Consider the following 22,543-nt stretch of genomic DNA (forward strand, 5'->3'; position numbering starts at 1 on the left):
ACTGACATTTTTGCTTTATTTTGCTTTATTTTTTTAAAAAAATAAATAGGATAGCTGATTTCAATCAAAGCTTTTCATTCGCCCAGATAAACAAACCATGGTTAATATTGGATGGTGGCATGAGCGAAGATGTTCATTCTGACTTGTCACAATCAGGGATAATTCTGTCACCTCCAATTTGGGTTGTACTGACTTTTCTGCCCTAGGTTAAATAATGAAATTTGTTTTGGGTGTAAAATCTGCTCTTCTATGCCAGTTGGTTAGTTAACTGAAGATTGTATATCCTGGTGAGGTAAAATAACCCTAAATTCAGTTGTGTATCAGTGCCCAGGTAGGCTCCGGAGATTAGTTCTCAGTTTGATAGTACTCAGCTGACAAAACCAGCAATGGATCTTTGCAAACTGGAAAGCAGAAGGAAAAATTATATAATATGTGTATGTATGTATATAAAAAAGAGGATGTGTAAATACGGGGAACAGTCAGAACTGGGATGTAAAACATTATATAAGGATTTTAAGGTGCATTTTTCAGCTTGCAAAAAAAAAAAAAAAAACAACAACAACCCGGGAATACGTTAATCACTTCAACTGTGATTTTATATATTCATGTTGCTTTATACAATACTTGTGGAATGTTCAATTTTATGAATGCAATCGGCTCTTTTTTCATTACAATTTTTTTGAGTTTTCTTTTGAAATGATCAATAAACTTTGGTATGTTCTGATGATGAGTTTAACCGCCTCTGTCACTTCCACATGGCCTCGGTTTGAGGTGGGGAGGGCTGTTGGGATGTTGTGGGCAACGTTGTTGTATACAAGCCACTGTTTTCACGGTAAGTGTGAAGTCCGGTGTGCGAAGCCGCAGGTATGAAGTCATACGTGTGAAGTCAAGAAAGCCCTTGTGGGACTATTTCTCTGCCTCTTTTATGGGCAGTCCACATCACTTCAAATTAAGGATAACACAACAAAACAATGGAATGGAATAAGCAAGCAAGTTTGCAAATCTCTCATAAAGTTTACTGGCTTTTAAGCAGAGGTGGTATTCAACCCTCTTAAAAGGGCCTAAGGAATTCTGGGAGTTGAAGTCCACCCCTCTTAAAGGGCCCAAGGAATGCTGGGAGTTGAAGTCCACCCCTCTTAAAGGGGCCGAGACTAAGGAACTGGCTTTCCAGGCACCTGTGCTATTTAGCCTTGCAGCTCTTCCCCAAAAGGGATTATTCCCCAAGGGATTCCAGCAAGCTCCCAGATGTGCTGGGACTACACTTCCCAGAATCCCCAACGGCCAGCCCAGCTTCGACCGGTGACAGCCTGCAGGACCAGCCCTCTCTGGAGAGCGCCCAGTTGGAGAAGGGCTAACCAGTCCAGTCCAACCGGTCCGACTCCTTGTAAGGCAATTTCCTGCTTCCTTGGTTGCCAATCGCCGGCCGCGCGCAATGTTGGAGCCGGCGGGACCCCCGCGGGGGATGAAACCCACCTTCCAAGGCCACCTTCGTCCCCTTAAAGCGGGGCGGGCGGTCCCGACGTGATGCGGGACACGCGGGAAGCAGGGTCCGGGTCCTTTGGGGAGGGTAAGGACGAGCTCCTTTTGGGGGGGGGTCTCCCCACCGCCTTTGGTTACCCCGCTGGAAAGTTGGGGACCGTCTCCATCCTCGCGTCTGAATCGCTCTCCATCCAGCTGGGCGCCCCGGCGCTGCAACCGGAGGGGAAACCGAGGCAGGACCCGACCCACCGACCCCTCCTCCCGGCTGCCCTGCGGAACCAGCCGCCCCCGGGCCGAGCGGGGAAGGAGGGACCGGCGGAGGCGGAGTAACCCAACCCAGCTAAGCCCAGCCCGGCCGGGCGCGCCGCTGCAGCCGCCCGCCAGACTCACCGGGCCGATGGCTCTGCCCGCCCGGCCGCCCGGCCGCATCTCCGAGGCCGAGATGGCTCTATACTACCAGCTGCTGCGAAGCGCCGCCCGCGCCGAGGTGCTGGCCGGAGCCGGTAAGCCGCCCGGGCCGGGAGATGTGGCGGGGCGCATCTCTTCTCGGTTCTGATGCGCTCCGGAGTGGCTGCGTTGCAGAAAGAAGGAGGGAGGGCAGGTGGGAAGGAAGGGGGTTGCTGGGAGAGGGGGGATTTCCCACCTCGCTTTCCCCTCCCTCCTCTTTATATCTCTTGCTCGGCATCCCCGTCTAAAGAGGTTTGGGGTACTGCCCCATCCCCAATAAACAGGGGGGTGGAGAGAGAAGGAGAGAGGGAGAGAGAAATAGAGAGAGAGATGGAGGGAAAGGACAGAGGAGGGAGGGAGAGAGACAGAGAAAGAGAGAGGGAAGGGGAGAGGAGAGAGAGAAAGGAGAAAAGAGAGAGAGGAAGGGAGGAGGGAAGGAAGGGACGGAGGGAGGGAGGGAGAGATAGGATAGAGGAGGGAGAGTGAAGGAGAGAGAGAAGAAGAGAGGAGAGAGAGAAAGAGAGGAGAGGGAGAAATAGAGAGAGAGAAGGAGGGAGGGAGAGAGAAGGAGGGAGGGAGAGAGAAGGAGGGAAAGGACAGAGGAAGGAGGGAGAGAGAGAAGAGGGCAAAAGAGAGGGAAGGAGAGAATGGGAGAGAGAGAGAGGAGGGGGACAGAGAGAGAAGGAGGGAGGAGGGAGAGGAGAGAAAGGAGAAAAAAGAGGGAAAGAAAGAGAGAAGGAGGGAGGGAGAGAGGAGGAGGGAGAAAGAGAGAGAAAGAGGGAAGGAGAAAGAGAAGAGAGGGAAAGAGAGAGAGAAGAGAAAGGAATTTCGGGGTTGACCCCTGACCGGGAGGAAGTGTCCCGCACTCTGGGGCCTTCATTGCTCTCGCCCAGGGGTCCAAGGGATGCTTCCTCTCCCTTGAGAGGCTGCAGAAGCTTCCCCAGGTAGGAAAAACGGAGGAGACGGCTGGCCGAGAAGCTGGCAAGGGCCATCCTACAGCAGGGGTGTGTGTGGAGGGGTTGGCGAACAGTTTCGAGACAGTCTTCCACTCTCTCACACACTGACAGGACACTAGACAGATGAATATTGATGGATGCGGGTAGGCAGAGGCACAATTTTCCCCCCCTCATTTTCCTCCCCCCAAATTAAGCCCCACCGCATAAGTTTCGTAGCAAAGCACGTGTATCCCGCTAGTATTTTATGAAAGTGTTTGCAGGTGGGAAAAATCTGATTTCCTCTCTGTATTTTTTTTTCTCCCTCCCTTTGGTCTTTTTTCAAGCACTTTCTGAATTCTGGTCATTGGGGGTTTCTGGCTCTGCGGCCTGGTTTACCCAAATGCGTGGAGCTTCCATGTACAGGGACTGTCTACACAGGCAACAAAGTGTTCAAAGGGTTTTTTTTCTCCCGTGAAGCAAGAAACACCCTAGATGGCTGATAGCAGTGGGTGACTTATGGCAGGTTTACTTTTTAAATTGGGTTTTAATCTTTCGTCCACAAAGGTGTGTCGAAAGGGTGGACGTATTTATTCTTCCAGGCTCATTAGCGTTCGATCCCCTTGATCCCAATTTTTAGAAACCTTGCACGCATCCTCTAGAAGAAACCAAACTAAATCTTAGAAGGGCAAATCCTCAGTTTTGAAGGGGAATCCCCTAGATCTGCAGAAGCACAAAAAATAATAATATTTAGGTGTACAGATATAAGGAAAAAATCCAAAATGAAAACAGGGTTTGGGGGTTTTTTTGGGGGGCTCAGAATGGAGAATTTATTCCTTGGCAGGAGGTGATGGGGGACAGAAAATTCAAATTTACAACAGGTGGTAGCTGGAATCCTAAAACAGCAGCATCTCACCCAGCAAAAGCAAATAAATTCGCCTCCGGATCTTTTATCCGCTTTAATTCTAGGTTGCAAATGCCCGAGTAACCTGCAGAAATAATGTAAGGTCTGCTCGGGGCAGGGGGGGTTGGACCAGATGACCTACTACAAGGTCTCTTCCAACTCTGTGAATCTGTATCTGCATTTTTCTCCCATCCATGTGGCAACCATCCAGCAATTTCTTCTTCCACCACAGGGAGGGGTGGAAAATGTTGTTTTCACCTCAAAAAGAAGAGATCCTTTTTTTGTGTGTGTGCGAAGGATGAAAATCCAGTTTGACTTGAAGTAATTAAAACTCTTCCTCCATCATTTGGAAATCCATTAGAGGATTAGAGGAAGGGAGGGCCGGGAGGGGGGAAATTAATTACAAATCCTATTTGGCAGCCCAAGGCTGCTCATTTCAGAATCCCAGGGATGGATTTTCCTTAAGATTAATTTGCTGCTGTTCTTTTTTTTTTTTTTTTGAAAGGAGAAACCTTGAAGATTAATGAATCATTGTGCAGTTCTGTGCATTTTTCAGGAAAGGCAGCTGTCTCTAGGATTGCAAACTTAATGGATATGCGTTGTTGGCTTCCCTTACATACCAGCATCTAGTAAATTCCCTTAGGCTCTCTGGATAATGGTGTAGCCTTGGTTTCATTTCAGTTTGACTTTCTATGAATTTATCAAAGCATAAAATACAAGCGTGTGAAGAAAAATGAACTGCCTCACAGTTCATTAGGAACTCAAAGCTAAGCTGGCCAACTAGACTTTGTGTTGGGTTGTGTAAATACTGCAACGTGTGGAGCTTTTTGTTCAGGAAGCAAATCATCAGGTGTGTAAGCTGGCATTTCTTTTCCATATCTTCTGAGCTACTGGATATAAAAAAAAAGAACAAATAACCATGCAGCTTGGAACAGAAAGTTCTGCTGGGAATTGTAGTTCTGCTATATCTGGTGGAGTCCATAGGACTTATTTTTTGGGCTTCTCCAAGGATATTTGCAATATGTTTGTGGGCTTGTGCTGTTGATGTGTAAGGGTTGGACTGGAAGTGTGATGATATTTGTTGATATCAACCCCTTTTCCAGGTGTATCAGGGGCTCCCTGGTTTTAAAGACAGAACTTCTGAATTGGTGGCTGAATTCATGGTGGGAACAGTGCCTAGATACACCATGGGGGTTCGCGCAAACGTCCCAGCCACTTCTACAAACAGTTCAGTGGAGAAACATTGATGGGGCCACATTCCAGAAGATCATTTACAAACTGTCATGATTCAACCGTGTCTTTGGGGAAGCAGTCCATGAAAACAGAAGATTCATTGATCAACTCTTGAATGAAATCTTGACTTGGAAAGTTTCTTGGTGTACAGACCATAGCTTGTTCCCTATTTTCCAGGTTTTGTTTAAAGGATATAATATTGCTTTTGTCTACAATATTTCAAGCTGTATTGTCTTCTACCAGCCCTGTGGGGAAAAGCTTGTCTTTTTTATTTATTTTCCACTTAGTCTGGAGATCCTGGATATGGAAAGTTGTTCCATGCATCTATAAAAAGAGCTTTTGTATTTGGAAATGATGGCTGTGTGTGGCATCCTGGAAATCATTTTTGCCCAATATTATAATTAATGTTCAGCCTCACGAGCCAATGAAGACAGCTCATGAGCACTTTAATTGAAAAGTTACATATCAAAGATGTAAATTTATGATGAGAGTTGTTGCAACTTATTGGATTGGTGTTGGCCATCATCAGGTTTCTGGTGCTGATTGGCTGAATTGAGGTGGCATCATGGAATGTTTGGTTACTTTGGGAACATATTTTGGGAGGAAGAGAAAACTGGGGTGGGTGGAGTGAATGGAGAAATGTTTTGGGGGCTGAGGAAAGCTAAGGAAACCCAGAAATGTGAAGAGTCATGATGAGCACTGAGCAGACAATGGAGTGAATTCAAATTTAAGTCCAGATTTATTCATTATAGTGAACCACCCCCAAAAATATATGAAAAGCTCAGCACTGGTGGCCAGATATAAGGCAGACAATATAACAGACCTTTACAAATGCAATCCTAAGAACTGGACGAACAGAAACTTGAATAAATTACAAGAAAAGAAAAAAAAACTTTGGATAAAATAGAAATGGGGTAAAATGCAGTAAAATGAAAGAAAAGGAATAGAGAAGGGAAGGAGGAGAGATGGGAAGAAGTGAGAGTAGAGATGGACAATCTCCAGGAAGCCAAGATCCGTCCATCACATTTGATGGAGCTGAAGGTCATCTCACAAGTGGGCAAAAGTTACTTTTCTTAAATGTGGTTTGCGATTTTAGGACTTAAATTATGTTTTTGCCTCTCCCTTCCTCCAACTGGCAGGAAGTTTCCAAGGTCAGCACCTGCTAGGGGTTCCCCTGCTCTCCAGACTCCCAACCCTTCACTAAGGATCCCAAGATGATCAAGAGGGACTTGGAAGATGTCTCACCATACATGAGGAGACAGGATGGAGGAGGAAAAAGGAGAAGGAGGCTAAACTGATTTCCAGCAGATTATAAAATCAGGGACAAGCTATTGCCCAAAAGGACCTCCAAATTGCCCAAAGGGAGACCCCAGGACCCAGAAGCTATGAGGGTGAGCTGCAGTGGTGGGATTCCAATAATTTAACAACCCGTTTCTGCACTAATGATTTCTTCCAACAACCAGTTCAACAAACTGCTCAGAAAGTTAACGACTGGTTCTCCCGAAGTGGTGCGAACCGGCTGAATCCCATCACTGGTTGAGTTGCCCAGCCGGTTCATTCACACCTTCTGCATGTGTTTCCTAGAATCAGCGGCCCCATCGCAGGCCAAGGAGCTTGGAGAGGACCTGAGAAAAGGAATTGCATTTCTTTCTGGTGAGTGGAATCGGGATTTTTTTTTTCTTTCTTCGTGCCCATTAGAAAGTCTCTTTTGAGAGGGGTGGACTGACTGTCAGGACACATAGACTTTGTCTTCCTAGAGTTGGTGCAGCTTGAGAAGCAGAGAAATGCATTTTGGGAAGTGGGAAGGAGGTCCATCGGGTGACTTGGCCTTATTGGCCTCGTTCTCCAGAGACTGAAGGTTGGAGGTCAAGCCCTATATTGACTTCCCTTCTTATGAGTCTCAAACATATATGAGCCAGAGCTGTCTTCCCGTTGCATAGAAAGGAGGGAGAGTAGGAGTTGGAGAAGGAGTAGTAGTAGTAGTAATAGAAGTGGAGGTGGAGGTGGAGGTGGAGGAGAAGGAGAAGAAGAAAGGGGAAGAAGAAGAAGAAGAAGAAGGAGAGGAGAAGGAGAAGAAGAAGAAGAAGAAGAAGAAGAAGAAGAAGAAGAAGAAGAAGAAGAAGAAGAAGAAGAAGAAGAAGAAGAAGAAGAAGAAGAAGAAGAAGAAGAAGAAGAAGAAGAAGAAGAAGAAGAAGAAGAAGAAGAAGAAGAAGAAGAAGAAGAAGAAGAAGAAGAAGAAGAAAGAAGAAGAAGAAGAACGGGCATCTCTTTTTCTGTCTTGTTCTCCAGATGCCAGGAGAGGAATCAGCTGGGGAGGAGAGATTTCCATTCCTCATTGGAGGGAGGGAGGAAAGAAGGAAGGAAGGAAAGAAGGAAGGAGGGAAGGTAGGAGAAAGAGAAAGAAAGAAAGAAAGAGAGAGAAGGGAGGGAGGGAGGAAAGAAGCAAGGAATGAAGGAAAGAAGAAGGGAGGGAGGGAGGAAATAATAGAATATGGTATAGTGAGCGGTTTTGAGTCCCTTTTTCATTTTTCCCGTCCAGGTGGGAGAGGAAAAGGCAAGGAGTGGATTGTCACATTTCCAGAAAATCCCACTTTCAGCCAAGTGCCCGAGGAGGTCATAACGAAACTTCTAACCTACCTGGCGTGGATCCCAAGGTATACCTCTTACCTTAGAGAAGTGTTTCTCAACCCTCAGCATGGACCTCCTTGCCCAGAATTCCCCCAGCCAGCATAACCACGGGTGAGAATTCTGGGAGTTGAAGTTCAGACCCCTGGAAATTGCCAAAATTGGGTATCCCTTCTTTAGAATCCCGTTGCAATGAAAATGTTTGCCTCCCAAAAGCAGTTTTGTTTTGTTTTTTTAAAGTCTGGTTTTGCAATTCAGTGTAGATCTGATCCCTGCAATGTTAATTTTGTGCTGTCAATGGGTGTCTTATTTTTTTCTTCTTATCCTCTAGCCAACGCAGACCAGAAAGCAAATTTATCCTCATCCTGGACAGAAGGTTAGATACCTGGATGTCAGTCAAGATGGCTCTCCAAAAAATAGCAGTAAGTTCTTGTGGACTTTGGCTTCAAGGACTAGCATTGAGCTGCGAGGTCCTTGATGCTCTCTGAGCTTCCTCGTTTTCTTCCAGACATTTCCTTAGCCAGCTAGAGAGTTGAAAGCCACGTGTCTTAAGGTTGCCACGATTGAGAACCACTAGGCCAATATTGTCAATATTGTACAAACCAGCTGCTCCTTTCCAAGGTTCAGATGAAAGTTAGGTCTCCCATCACTTCATATTGCCACATTTTAAGTCGGAAAACCTATAGACTGAATCCAGATTCTGTACTTCTTACTCTCAGGTTGAGTTAAAAAGGCCTTCTGGACTAAAATCGAGTAGAGTAACCCCTATTCTTCCAATCAACCATGAATAATCATCTTCAGATCTGCCTGTTCCTGCCTACTTTCATAATGTTACTATAATTTCTTCTTCTTCTTCTTCTTCTTCTTCTTCTTCTTCTTCTTCTTCTTCTTCTTCTTCTTCTTCTTCTTCTTCTTCTTCTTCTTCTCCTCCTCCTCCTCCTCCTCCTCCTCCTCCTCCTCCTTCTTCTTCTTCTTCTTCTCCTCCTCCTCCTCTTCCTCCTCCTCCTCCTTCTCCTCCTCCTCCTCCTTCTCCCTCTTCTTCTTCACCTCCTCCCTTCTCCTTCCTTCTCCCTTCTCCTTCTTTTTCCACGGCTATATTCAGAGTTGTCAGACACATCACGTGCCTTCTAGCCACCAACCATCAATGGTACATGTGTTCTACCAACCTTTCAGGTTGTAGAAAACACCAAGAAAATGATATTTTCCCCCTCATTCTGGAAAAAAAAAGACTTCTAATGCTCTGGGCAGGTTGGCTTCTTGGAAGAAGCCCATTTCTTCCATTGAGAAAAGGAACTTCTGCATTCCACCTTAAAAATGCACAGCTGTATTTGGCCACCGAGTGTCTCTCTTTTTCTCTCTGGTTTCTCCCCTTTCTCCTTTCCGTCCTCTCTTTTACCGGTAGCTGGGCCAACAGCCATTCATTCCTCTCTTTTTCTGGCACGTTCGCTGGCTCTGCTTTCCCCAGCCTCAGGAATTCAGATTATCTGACGGGGCCGTTTTTGAAGGGATGAACCTCTGATTATGGGCATAGGTGGTTTTCCCTGAGTGAAATCCTGGGGAACCCAGTTTTGCTGGTGCAAAAGCCCAGGGAGAAAATCCCAGCTTCATGCTGGAGCCAACACTTTTGACAATGCCGCATTGACATTTGGGCAGCAGAGGCCGGCCGGCCGGCCGTGTGGGTCGCTGTGGGGGAGATGGCCGAGGCAGGTTCGCCAAGAGGCATGATGTGGTGCCGAAGAAATGCGGTAAGAGCCTGCAGGCTGGTGTCATTTTGTGTTCCTTTGCAAACGCCCGGTTGGAAGGTGGCTGGTCTTTGGATTCAGCTGCAGGCATCCGGGCTTAGCATCTTCTATCTAGGACAAAGAGAGGGTAGAACGTGAGGCTCGGAAAGGAGGCAGGAAAGGAACAGGCAGCGGAGGCTTCCTTGCAGCCGACCTTCCTCTCTGTCCTCCTTGGCATCATCCAAAGGGCTTCTTGCTGGGGAGGGGTGACCTGGGCAATTTGGCATCCAGGTTGAAACGTGGCATGCTGGAAATAATCGTCTGACTCTTTCTTTTTTTTTTTAACGTTCTGCTTTTTACCTCCTGGGAAACACGGATGCATTTGGAATTTGTGTGTGTGTGTAGAGAGACATAAATGAGAGAGAGAGAGAGAGAGGAGAGAGAGAGGTGATAGATAGGAGAGATAGAAAAAGAGGGAGAGATGATAGGAGAGAGAGATAAAAGGGAGAGATGATAGAGAGAAAGAAAGAGAGGGAAAGATGATAGATGGAGAAAGAGAGATGATAGAGAGAGAGAGAGAGAGAGAGAGACAGAGAGAGACAGAGAGATAGAGATAGATAGATAGATAGATAGATAGATAGATAGATAGATAGATAGATAGATAGATAGATAGATATAGATAGATAGATAGATATAGATAGATAGATAAAGATAGATAGATAGAGATAGTGATAGAGATAGATAGATTAGATAGATAGATAGATAGATAGATAGATAGATAGATAGATAGACAGAGAGACAGATAGATAGATAGATAGAGAGAGAGAGAGAGAGAGATGATAGATAGATAGAGAGAGAGATGATATGGATGGAGGAAGGGAGAGAGAGGGGGGGAGGGACAGAAGGGGGGACCAGTGTAGGAGACCAATGACTCGAACACGCATTCTTCTTTTCAAGGCCTCCTGCACTCATAAAATAAAATCAGGCCAGGCTTTTTAACCTACTCATATAGAAGATTGCATGTAATATATTCTAACTGGCTTTATTATTAGACTTCATTATTGCTACTACTAGGAATAAACCTTTTTTTTCCCCCTGCGGGTTCTCCCACCCCAATGTTTGAAGAAATGGCCTTTTCTTAAAAATAGAAAAAAAAAGAAAAGAAAATTATTTTGGAGGCTGGTTTTGAAAACTTGATTTAGCCTGCCCTGAGGCGTGTGCCTGTGGAAGGGAAATTGGACAAGCAGTTGAGAGTAGAATCTCCCAGCACAGTATTCTCTCTGGCTTTTGGTCTCATCTCTATCTTGCAAAGAGAAGGAAGGAGGAGGGAGGGAGGGAGGGAGGGAGGGAGGGGATGAATGGATGGAAGGATGGAAGGATGGAATGGATGGAAGGAAGGAAGGAAGGAAGGAAGGAAGGAAGGAGTGGGAGGAAGGAAGGAAGGAAGGAGTGGGGAGGAAAGGAAGGAAGGAAGGAAGGAAGGAAGGAAGGAAGGAAGGAAGGAAGAAAGAAAGAAAGAAAGAAAGAAAGAAAGAAAGAAAGAAAGAAAGAAAGAAAGAAAGAAAGAAAGAAAGAGGAAGGAAGAGGAAGGAAGGAAGGGAAGGAAGGAAGGAAGGAAAAGAGAGAAGAAAGAGAGGAAGGGAGAGAGGGAGGCAGGGACAGAGGGAGGGAGTAAAAATCACAAACATCTTTATTTTCATTTTGGAATAGTGATCAGGCCTTATACTGGGACTAGTTGTATCAGATACCCTAGATGGGAGGAAATCCCCCTTCACACCTCCAGGCTGTGTGGTTCTAACTCCCCCTCCCTCAATTAATGTCCAGGTAAAGGTGAACTGGAATTGACACATCCACTTCCCATCCACTTGTGTCTGGCTAATCTTCAGAACTTTCCTTTTGTGGTCCTCTGGGGATGTGGTGGCGGTGGGGGGAGAACTGGGGGCAAAGATCCTCAGGTCTCGCCTTTGCAAACCATTCCTGAGCCTCCACTGATGAAGGATGAATGGCTGAGCGGCTGATTCCTCCCACGCTGCAAAGCATGAAAGAGCCAACTGGCAAAATTCCCGCCGGCTTAAATTGGACACTGTTATCAATTCATTTGCATCCGCTCATTAGTTGAGGCTTGCTTAAAAATAGCTCTTGGGAGCGTGATGTCTTTTGAGGGCCAGGATGGAAGTGGTCATGACATCATTATTAAGCGAGGTCATGTATAATGAATGATTGACGGAACTGGGTATGTCTAGGCTAACAAGGAGAAGGACTAGGGGTGACATGATCGCAATCTTCCCAGACTTGAGGGGCTGCCCCAAAGAAGAGGCGGTCAAGCTATTCTCCAAAATACCTGAAGGCAAGAAGCAAATGGATGGATCCAACCTAGAATTAAGGAGGAATTTCTTGACAGTGAGAACAATTACACCAGTGGAACAGTTTGCTCCATCACTGGAGATCTATGGAAATACTCAAGTCTGAACAGGGATGAAGAAGCTTCTTGGATGAGAAGCAAAAACTTCTTCAAAGAAAAAAAACAGAAAGCCCAGTTGCCTCTTGGAAAAAAAGCACCTTTGGGAGGTCCATCATTGGAAATTTTTCAGAAGAGACTGGACAGCCATTTGTCCAGAATGGTATGGGATCTCCTACTTGAGCAAGGGGATGGATCAGCATTCACATGTTCCTCTAATCCAGGAGTTGATTTCTTGTGTTCTGAGGAAAGCAGAGGATTCGGTTCATCCTTGCTGTTGACATTTCTGTTGACTGTCGATGGGTCTTAACAGATTTACAGAGTTGGAAAAGGCCTTGTAGGTCATTTCTGAGAGATGGCGGTCCAGTTTCTTCCGGAAAGCTTCCAGTGATGAAGCTCCCACAACTTCTGAAGGCAACTTCTGTTTCATGGGTTGATTGTTCTCACTGTCAGAAAATGTCTCCTTATTTCCAGGTTGAATTTCTCCTTGTTCAGTTTCCATCCATTAATCCTTGTCTGGCCTTCAGGGGCTTTGGAAAATAGCTTGACCCCTTCCTCCTCTCTGTGGCAGCACCTCAAATATTGGAAGATGCTTTCCTGTCTCCCCTGATCCTTCTCTTCCCTAGACTAGCCAGGCCCAGTTCCTGCAATCATTCATCGTATGTTTTAGCCTCCAGTCCCCTCATCATCCTGGTTGCTCTTCTCTGCACTCTTTCTAGAGTCTCAACATTTTTTTATAGTGTTTTTTATAATGTCTGTCAGATCAGAGTGCTATTCTACAAATGATACGAAATTTAAACCTTATTAGAAAGCAGAATTCAAACAGTGAGGGAATCCAGCTGTTTTGTTTCAGTGGAAAAGGACTGAAATGCAGTATTTTGGCACAGCGGGTGAAAGGAAAACGTGCATTTCCGTCTGGATTTCTGGTGTGAGGTCTCACGCTGGGGCACAATATCAATTGCCAATGATGTGAAACTTTAATTCGTGCTCATTAGCATTCCTTTGCCAAAGTGTTCGTGAGAGGGCCACCCTTAAAACCTTGTTGAAATGAAAATGTTCCCTTAAGACTTTTCCCCCTCCTCCTATTTTTTATCACCAGCTTTTCTCTGTGTCCCACAGAAGAGTCATTAGTGGCTAAGAATTAAAGTGAGGTTGAGGCTGCTAATTTGCTAAAACTTTTATTCCAACGTTAGAAAATTCTAATAGGAGAGAATAACGGCAGCTGAGAGGTGAAGGGTGAGCTTGGTTGCTGTTCTGACCCATGCTCGTTTCCAACAAATCAAACACAATCCAAAAGGAACAGAAACCTTGCAATGCAGTTACAAAATCATTCGCTGTGATAAACACAAGCCTTGCCAAACTGTGCGAGACTTGCCAAAAGATAACAGACAAGAAATGATTTGCAAAATAAGAATCTTCAAATACAAACTCAGGATACTGGAATGTCCATGAGGCTGGAGTCTCAAAACGTCTTTGCCTTCTGCAAAGAAGGTTTGTTTCACAGATGGCTTTTATCTTCTTTGAAGGAGAGGCCGTTACCTTGCAGCCTTACTCCCGAGTTTCCCGTGCTGTTGTAACTGCTCTTTCCTGCTAGCAGCCCTGCACGCACGTGCACTGGGCACAGGCTCCTCAGGAACCTCCTCATCGCTGCTGCTAGCCCCCCCCTCCCGCCCCATCTCTGAAGGCAGCAGCCCACTCCCTGGTGGTTCTGGCCCCTCATCTGAGTCCTCGCTCTCCTCAACCTGCTGCCTGCACCTGCTGCCAGCTAACCACAACTGTTTCTGTGCAGACGTTTTATTACCCTACTAGGTAACTTCATCCGTGCAAGAGAGTGTGAGGTTTGTTTCCTATTCATACACAGTAGTTTGTGCTGCCAGCATTGATGGGGGTGTAGTTTTCTCCTTGGTGGTTCCGTGATTAGCATATTTTTTTCCCTACTTGATTGTTTGTCTGGTGTTAATCCCTGCTTATCTGGATATGGGCTGCTGGAGAGGATGTGTTCTGAGCTATTTAGTTTTTTATTCTCTCTTTTGAGTGATGTAAAACCTTCTTTCTGTAACTGGTTTAGGATTTGGTTCTTATGGGGAAGAATAACATTTATTTATTCGTCTTTCTTTCTAACTCCAGACTTCTTTCCCTGGGAATCTCCACCTTGTGATGGTTCTACGTCCCACTGGGTTTTTCCAGCGCACTTTTACCGACATTGGTTTCCGGTTTAGCCAAGAGGACTTCCTTCTCAAACTTCCGGTGAGATTCCCTGTTGCTTCAAATTGCATTTAATGCCGCAGCTTTGGAATTTGGGGATTTTTTTTTTAACCAAGTGGGAAATTTTAGAGCTATTCCTCATTGTGCAGTTTTAATTGTAATAGGTATAAAGGTGGAGGCAATATCTTGAAGGACAGCTGCCCTTCATTCAGCAGTATCCATATCAGTTGTACGAAGCTTGAGATGTCCTTTGCCCAAGATGACTTCTTTTAGACAAGAGAAAGAGGAAGAAAACAGAAGCAGAATTTAATTACAATCCCGTCTCTCGGCTGGTTCTGCCACGGCTCGGGATCCCCAGAGAATTGTAGCCTGATTTAGCTTGGAGGCTTTGCCAACTCATTGGTTTTCTTTTTAATGTTCTGCTTGGTGATGCTTAGAAGCCATCAAGTCCACTGACTTTTCTGTTTGCTTAGCTAGACCCTCCTATGATCCGTCCTTGAGATCTCCAATAATACTTTCAGTGCTTCTGTAACTGAGTCCATCTGCTTTGAGGGAGAACCCTGAGTTGATTTGTTCAACGATCCATTTATTTCTGTGGTCTTCTGAGGAGATCTTCTACAATACCAAAGCTCAAAGGCATCGATACTCTTCCTCTCCTGCTTCTTCAGAGTTCAGTTTTCACTTCCATGGTGTGTCCCAGGGGAATAACACAACGTACACGACTCTGATCTTTGTGCCCCAAATTGTCTCTGTCTGCTCCTCAGGCTGAATCCAATCAATCCACGAACACACCCACAGTGGTCTATCAAATTGAGCTTCGATGCTAAATGGACTTCATGAGGACGAGCAACTCTGATTGTCTTTTCTTTCTCCCACTCCCTCCGCCTTCTCTAGGTGGTAATGCTGAGTTCCGTCAGTGAACTACTGACATACATCGATGAAAAGCAATTGACACCCGAATTCGGAGGCACCTTGGAGTATTGCCATAGTGAATGGGTCATCTTCAGAACGGTACGTTTATGAGGTTAACATTTTTATACCAATATTCTGGGTTTATGACTCCATATTGGCAACAGGAAAAGCATCCGGCCAGTAAACACTCAGCTTCACTCAGTTACCCTGACTCCATCCCAATGCAAGTGATTACGATGTCATTAAAAGACAAAAAAAAAATTCTGAGTTTATTAGCTGAGCCTCCAGGGCACCACGTCTACACCTGAATAGACTGGAAGGATATGGCCAGAGTCTGCATATAAAAACAACAACCTAGCCTTGCCTACATAATAAGAAATATTCCTTGTTGTCTGGAAATCATTGTCTGGAAATCAAACCAGCACTTTCTAAACACCAGTGAAGGGAAGGTGGGATCCATCAGCCTCTCAGGGGGAACCTTAATCCGATTTTACTGAAGAAATGCCTAAAACGACAATGTTTGCTTGCTAGGCTATAGAAAGCTTTGCACTCACGGTGAAGGAAACCGCTCAGATGTTGCAATCTTTTGGCATGGAGTTAGCTGAAACACAACTGCCGGATGAAACTTATTCCATCGAGCGCATCCTGGCCCTGCGAACAGAGAAATACTATCAGCTAAAGGCAAGTTGAAAGAAATCGTAGCCATTTCCTTACTGTTCCGGTATTAATTTGCCAACCTTCAGTCCTGGCTTCGGTTCATCAGTCATGGCAAACCCTAGTTTGTTGAGTAAGACAGGGGGAGTTGAGCCCCTCCTAGAATAACCTTCATAGTGGTTGGGGGAATCATCTGGATCAGAAGACCTTTGCTGTCTTTTGCAGGAAGACATCACTGCGGTTACCAAAGAAGGGAAGATGTTGTTGTGTAGTTTAGAAGAACCAGACATGGAAGGTCTGGAAGAGGACAAGCAACAAGAGAGATCCAGCGACTGGGAGACTGTTCATCGGTGAGTATCGTGAACCTGAAGCTTAGTTTTAGGCTGAGTGACTAGAAGTTCAGGTGGAGTTGCCCAAAGCAATTCAAAGGAGAACGTCAGGTAAACATTGGCTGAGTCAAAGAAGTCATCTTAAGAGATATAACGTCACAGAAGACTAGGACAAGCACCTGGTTAAAGGGGGCTTAAACTCTCTTTAATTCATAGATCCCGGCCAATTGCCTAAGTGTAAAAATTTCATGGGCCATCTCTGCTCACAGAAACCTTGGTTCTTGTTCTCACCACTTCTTCCTGGCCTCTGTCCAGTTTGTGTTTGTTAAGTTAAGGGCTAGGAATCAAACATGGTCATGCAGGCCCAGGTCAGGTCCTTCAAACACCAAGGTTGAAAGGTTGTAGAGTAGTAGATGAATTGGAAAAGGATAAATGGCCAATTTTGCTGGCGATCGTGGAAAGAGATGGTTAAAGAATGGAAAAACTCCTTCAAATTAACACAAAGTGGTGTGCTGTGCCCCACAACCCCGATTTATGGGTGTTATTTTAGCCTTTGTCTACAAATCAGCCGCTCTTCCCCAATTCCAGTTTTCACTTAAGAAGGCCAGAAATTGGAAGGCTATGTGATCTCAAAACTGGTTGACATCAAAACCAAGATAGACTTTCCAGACTGAGCTGTGGGTAAATCCCTGTGAGTCCTTTGGATAGATTTAGGACAGAAGACATGGAGAAACGTGCGTGGATCCACCGAGTGACTGGCTTTGTTTGCTCCTGCGAGGAAAGCTTGCTCACCCAACTGCACGAGATGGAGACCGCTTTTGATGGCTTCTGGGAGAAACATCAGCTGAAGATGGAGCAGTACTTGCAACTGTGGAAGTTTGAGCAGAATTTCCAAGAGGTGAGAAGAAAAGAAAAGTGACTTTGGTCTTTCTGAGAAGTTTCAGAGAAGAAGGAGGTAGTTTCTAATGATTTCAGAAAGGGAGAAAATAGCTTTCTAGTGAGATTTTCTATCAGAAGAGGAACATTTTAATAATGAATTATTTTGGTATTGGAGGATTGCAAGAAGCCCATTGATAGCCGGTATAACCACTGGGCTGGATCTAATATTTTTGCCTTGTTTCCTCCATATCTCTTTCACTCTCTCTCTCTCTTTCCCCCCTTCCTTCCTTCCTTCCTTCCTTCCTTCCTTCCTTCCTTCCTTCCTTCCTTCCTCCTTCCTTCCTTTCCTTCCTTCCTCTTTATTTTCTTTTTTCCTTCTTCCTTCCCTCCCTCTCTTACTTTCTTTCTTCCTTCTTTCCTTTTCTCTCCCTTCCTCCCTCTTTCTTTCTTCCTTTTCTTTTTCCCTTCTTCCTTCCTTCCTTCTTTTTTTCTTTCCTTCCTTTTTTCTTCCTTCTTTCCTTCTTCTTTCCTTCCTTTTCTTTTTTCTTTCTTCCTTCCTTCCCTCCCTCCTTCTCTCCTTCCTTTCTCACTAAAATAGCACACGCCAGTACTTAAACCAAGTATTTTTGATAGAGGTTTTTAATATATCCCATTTTTATCAATGCCTTTTGGGGATGGGAGGCACCAGATCTCACCCCCCACCTCCCCCCAAAAAACAGAGGTGGACCTGAATTTTCAAGCAGTGTGAGAGCCACGGACTGCTTTGTGCCTGTTCTAAACAAATGGTGCCACCCTCTGTTTGTTTTGAGTTTATTTCCTTTGAAAGCAAAGTTTCTCTCTTTTTCAGCTCAGTAAAGCCCTGGAATTCTTAACAAACCAGCAGCGGGAATTGTTAGACACGGGAGAAAACCTCGCTCAAGTGATGCAAAGGCTCTCGGAGTTGGATAACTTGGAGCAAACAGCACAGGTGAGTCCTGTTGCCATGGAAAACAGACTTGTGAATATGGACCAGCCGTACGGAAGGTGACTTGGCCTCGTGATTTTGACAATAACTCCATCTCCTTTCCCCCTTCCACCACCGTTGTCGTTAAAAGGATTTAACAGCAAAAGCTCACGTCGTGATTCTTCACGGACACCAAATGGCGGCCAACCACCATTATGCCCTCAACCTGATTTGCCAGCAGTGCAACGAGTTGCGCTACCATTCAGACATCTTGCTGGAGGAAATCAAAAGGAAACACAACAGGCTCCAGCAAACATCAGACCTCCTCACTTCTCTGCAGCAGGTAATCCAAGGATGTAAATGCAGGAAGTCATCGCTTCAACCACCTTTCTCTTCAGTAGGAAATGGTGGAGATGCATATATATATATATATTTGTTTTCTGAGGTTCTCGCGGGTATTTGTATGTGGATCTTTGGTTATTCAGGTTTTCTCCCGCGTAAGATTGGCAGTATCTAGGCAACGTTTCGATGAAGTCTCATTCATCATCTTCAGGCTTCTGTCTTCGGCTTCATCACTCTGAGAAGCACAGAGCCGAAGAAAGAAGCCTGAAGATGATGAAACGTTGCCTAGATACTGCCAATCTTACGCGGGAGAAAACCCGAATAACCAAAGATCCACATACATACATACATACATACATACATACATACATACATACATACATTTCTGTTATTGACCCTGTAAATCCCTTGCAGGGTAGAGTTGGGGCAACTGAATGGAGCTAAGTGTTTACTGGCCAGAAGCCCTTCCTGTTGCCAATGCGGAGTTATATTCTCATCATACCCAGAGAGAGAAATATCTGCCTCTACCTAGGATTGAACTCAGAGCCTCCTGATTGCGGAGGCAAGCGTTCCACCTCTAGGCCACCGCATGGTAGAGATGCCAACGAAGATGGGATGATTGTTCGGAGCTTTCTGATTGACTCATAGACCTTCTTTATCCACCCTGTCTCTCTGTTAGGCCCTGGAATGTTGCGATGAAGGTGTGTATCTTCTAGCCAACCAACCCCTGGACAAATGCCAGTCCAGGGAAGGGGCTCAGAAAGCTCTCCAAGACATAGAGAAGTTCCTTGAGAGGTCTTCGCTGCATTTAAACATAGATCCTCAAGCCCTAGCTTCTAATTTTCATCTCATCTTAACACCGGAACTCAAGGTACGTGTAGAGGTCCTCACACACAATCAGTGACTGTTACACTAATGAATCCTAGGTGCAAACTGGCTGCCTCCTGTGGAGAAATTGGCATGCCCGAGTTAGACTGAAAGCACCCAGCTGGTGGTCAAAGAGCCAACCAGTTGAAGGCTCCAGAGTTGTTAAGCTTGATGGCCTTCATATGAGGTCATGGGAGCTCCTACGTTGGAGCAACTTCAACGTTTGAGTATCTCAGGTCCATTCAAGAGAAGCTGCACCCTGGTGGTCAGAACTGAAGAAGAGAGACCCTAATTGAAGTAGGATTTGGAACAGTTCAAAAAGCAAAACTTAGATGTACCATTTTGCACTCATTTTGATACATCTGCTTTCCCCGAAAGCGTCCCTCTGGCTTCCTATTTGTGCCTCCCAATATATCAATAGAATAGGGGGACCAAACAGCCAGGTTCAGCCATTCTAAGTAGCATTTTGAAATTGGGAGGGGGCCAAGGATATGTTCTTGTCCAGATTCCAACTCTTTAACCCCTAAATAAACCCAACTGAGCTGAAAAAAGAATCTTCAATGAGTCCCTTTAGCAACATCCCAAGATAGTTTTCTATGACCTCCCAGAAAGTCAAGAAGCTCCCAACCACTTAGATAATTGCACAGTTTTGCTTTTCCTATCGCTCTTCCACTATCCATTGGTGAAGCAGGAGGAATCGCTCTTCCAGATGTCCTAGGTAGCTATTTTGAACCAGTAGAAAGTTCCTGACGAAAAGCACCTATTGATCTGGAGCATCAACAACTAAGATAGTCTGGAAAGACAGATCCACTGCCCTGAATCCAGTGGTGGGATTCAGAAATGTTACTACCAGTTCTGTGGCTTGGTGGGTGTGGCTTGGCTTAGTGGGCATGGCTTGATGGGGTGGCAGGGGACAAATACCGTAAAATCTTCATTCCTTCCCCACTCCTGGGAGAAGGTTATTGCAAAATCCCCATTCCCTCCCCACCCCACTGACCTGCTTTCCAGCTCCGTTCTTCTGTGCAGGGCAACCAAAGAAGACCCAGCCAATCAGCTGGGACTCGGGAGGTGGAGAAGAGATGGGGGCGGGGCCAGTCAGAGGTGGTATTAGCCGGTTCTCCAAACTACTCAAAGTTTCCTCTACCGGTTCTCCAGAACCGGTCAGAACCTGCTGAATACCCACCTCTGCCTGAGTCCAAGCAGTCTTCATCTACCTTGGACCTGGACCTGATGAAATGTAAAACCCAGTTGCGATTGCTGCTTTTAAGATTCTTATTTTTTGGTGGGGGGGGATCCACAGGCTCGGGTACAGATGGTCCAGATCAAGCTGGAGAACGTGCGCAGCATGTTTGAGAACCGGCAGACTTGCTTCAGAAAGCTCGCGGACAAGCAAGTCCGTCCAGTGCAGCTTGTAGCACCCCGGCCAGAATGTCCAGCCCGGTCTAAATCTCCGCTGTTTTCCCCCAAACATGGTAACGTGCATTTGAGTTCCATCGTCCAGAAATATTCATGAGTGGGAAGAAGGAATGGGATTGTGTGGAGTGGGGGTGTTGCATGGGGGAGAATTAATCCAGCGGGCTGTATTGGAGAGCGCCAATGACATCCCTCCGCCATCTTTTCACCTCCATTCTCCAAACTTGTCTTTGCCCCATTTTGAAAAGAATACCTCAAAGGCAGTAGTGGGATTCAAAAATTTTTTACTACCGGTTCCGTGGGCGTGGCTTGGTGGGTGTGGCTTGGTGGGCATGGCAGGGGAAGATTACTGCAAACTCCCCATTCCCTCCCCACCCCACTAACCTGCTTTCCAGCTCTGGTCTCCTGTGCAGGGCAACAAAGAAGGACCCAGCCGATCAGCTGGGACTCAATGGGAGGCGGAGAATAGATGGGGGCGGGGCCAGTCAGAGGTGGTATTTGCCAGTTCTCTGAAATACTCAAAATTTCTGCTACTGGTTCTCCAGAACTGATCAGAACCTGCTGAATACCACCTCTGCTCGAAAGTCTTGTAGATACCACAGAAATGCACCGAATCCACTGAATTACTTACCAGGTACATTCTGTCACATGTGGTGGATGTGTAACTATGCAAGAAAATATTGGAGATAGATGCAGACATGGGTGGAACAAACGGTGGGACAGCATATTCCATTTAAACCAGAATTATTTCTCTTGGGAATAATGACAGAAGATTATAGGAAAGGTACAGCATATTTAATAATATGCAGTATGTATTGACAGTGGCGAGAATGACATACACACAATATTGGAAGAATGAAATCATACCACCAGAAAGAGAGACAATAGGGACAATAATGGCTTGTGCAGAATCGGATGGGCTAATCTCAGAATTGAAAAACCAGGGGGAATCAGAGTACTAGGAAACATGGAATGCGTTTGATCAGTGGTTGCAAAAAAGAAGGGAAAGTCAGAACAGAAATATACCAGGATGAATAGAATTTAAAAGTAAATGTTGTACCAATAATATGAATGTTAAGGATCTAGTAATATTTTTGCATGTATGGCAAAAGTTGCGCCAAAACAGTGGCACTGTGTTGTATACTTATAGTTGTAAATAATAATAATAATAATAATATATATATATATATATATATATATATATATATATATATATATATATATATATATATATATATATATATATTTTTTTAAAAATGCACCAAATTCACAAATGGGATTCCAAGGTCCTCCTCCTCCTCACTTCACTTCCATGTGGGGTGAAGGAAGCCCTAGAGCAGGGGTCGCCAACCTTTTGGACCTCAGGGACCACCAAACTCATCATTTTAAATCCCGTGGACCAGAGACCCTGGGAAATTCCCGAAAAAGTCTGCAGGAAAATTCCCCACCCTGTTTTCCTACCAATCGATCATTCTTTATTTAAGATCGCAGGATACCGTCTACAGCTCCATTCTCAGGGGGAGAGAGAGAGACTTTTGGCTTCGTGCAAGGAAAACAGCAGAAGCAGTGGAAATCTTTCTTTCTCTCCTCCCAAATTCCGCCAGAAATGAGTCTTTGCCGGCGCAGTCTCTTGGAGCAGGAGGCCTTGCAGGGTCCCAAAGACTCATTTCTGGCAGAGTTTGGGGGAGAGAAAGAAAGACTTTGGCTGCTTTCCTTGCATGCAGCCAAAAGCAGAAGAAGAAAGAAGTGGAAAGAAGCAGCCCAGTGGCCAGGCGAGGCGTGTGGGGTGAGTGGGGCAAGTCTGCCCCCCCGCCCTTTCCCCCCTCCCCTCACTATCTCGTGTTGATCGTAACGCAAACAATGCAAGCCTCATGTTCCCGTGAGCCACGTGGGTGGCGCAGCCTTGTGTTCCCGCACAGCCTGGATTAATTGCTTTGGGGGTGACATTTCTCTGCGGTCCACCAAAATTTTCTCATGGACCACCCGTGGTCCCTGGCCCACTGGTTGGTGACCACTGCCCTAGGGAACTTCCTTCACCCCACAAGGAAGTGAAGTGAAAAGGAGGAGGAATGTGAAGTCCCATGTGTGAATTTGGTGCTTTCTGCAGTATCTCCATCGACCAGCTCCTCTTCCCTTCTCCCCACCCCCTGTCTCTCTCCTAATCCTGACCTAATTTGTACCTTCTTTTTTTTTTTATTCT

At 45.5% G+C, this 22,543-nt stretch overlaps 1 protein-coding gene across 8 annotated transcripts in view; it reads left to right on the forward strand.

Moving 5' to 3' along the window:
- Positions 1–1,362: 1,362 nt before the first annotated feature.
- MCF2 (MCF.2 cell line derived transforming sequence) overlaps positions 1,363–22,543 on the forward strand; it is a 39,036-nt gene continuing 17,855 nt past the window's right edge. For 7 of the 8 annotated variants that reach the window (XM_087941182.1, XM_087941185.1, XM_087941184.1 and 4 more), the window contains exons 1-13: positions 1,363–1,982; positions 6,580–6,648; positions 7,535–7,649; positions 7,952–8,042; positions 13,927–14,046; positions 14,899–15,015; positions 15,448–15,601; positions 15,800–15,920; positions 16,683–16,797; positions 17,626–17,745; positions 17,873–18,064; positions 18,743–18,934; positions 20,231–20,402. In XM_087941182.1, coding sequence (XP_087797308.1) covers positions 1,877–1,982; positions 6,580–6,648; positions 7,535–7,649; positions 7,952–8,042; positions 13,927–14,046; positions 14,899–15,015; positions 15,448–15,601; positions 15,800–15,920; positions 16,683–16,797; positions 17,626–17,745; positions 17,873–18,064; positions 18,743–18,934; positions 20,231–20,402 — 1,684 coding nt within the window. In that variant the 5' untranslated portion in view covers positions 1,363–1,876. Of the gene's footprint in view, positions 1,983–6,579; positions 6,649–7,534; positions 7,650–7,951; positions 8,043–9,106; positions 9,366–13,926; positions 14,047–14,898; positions 15,016–15,447; positions 15,602–15,799; positions 15,921–16,682; positions 16,798–17,625; positions 17,746–17,872; positions 18,065–18,742; positions 18,935–20,230; positions 20,403–22,543 lie in introns of those variants that run through there. The other variant, XM_087941187.1, reaches the window with a different exon arrangement.

Source organism: Pseudonaja textilis, chromosome 12 (assembly GCF_049901715.1).
Source record: "Pseudonaja textilis isolate UNSWEBS1 chromosome 12, rPseTex1.2, whole genome shotgun sequence".
Taxonomy (NCBI): domain Eukaryota; kingdom Metazoa; phylum Chordata; class Lepidosauria; order Squamata; family Elapidae; genus Pseudonaja; species Pseudonaja textilis.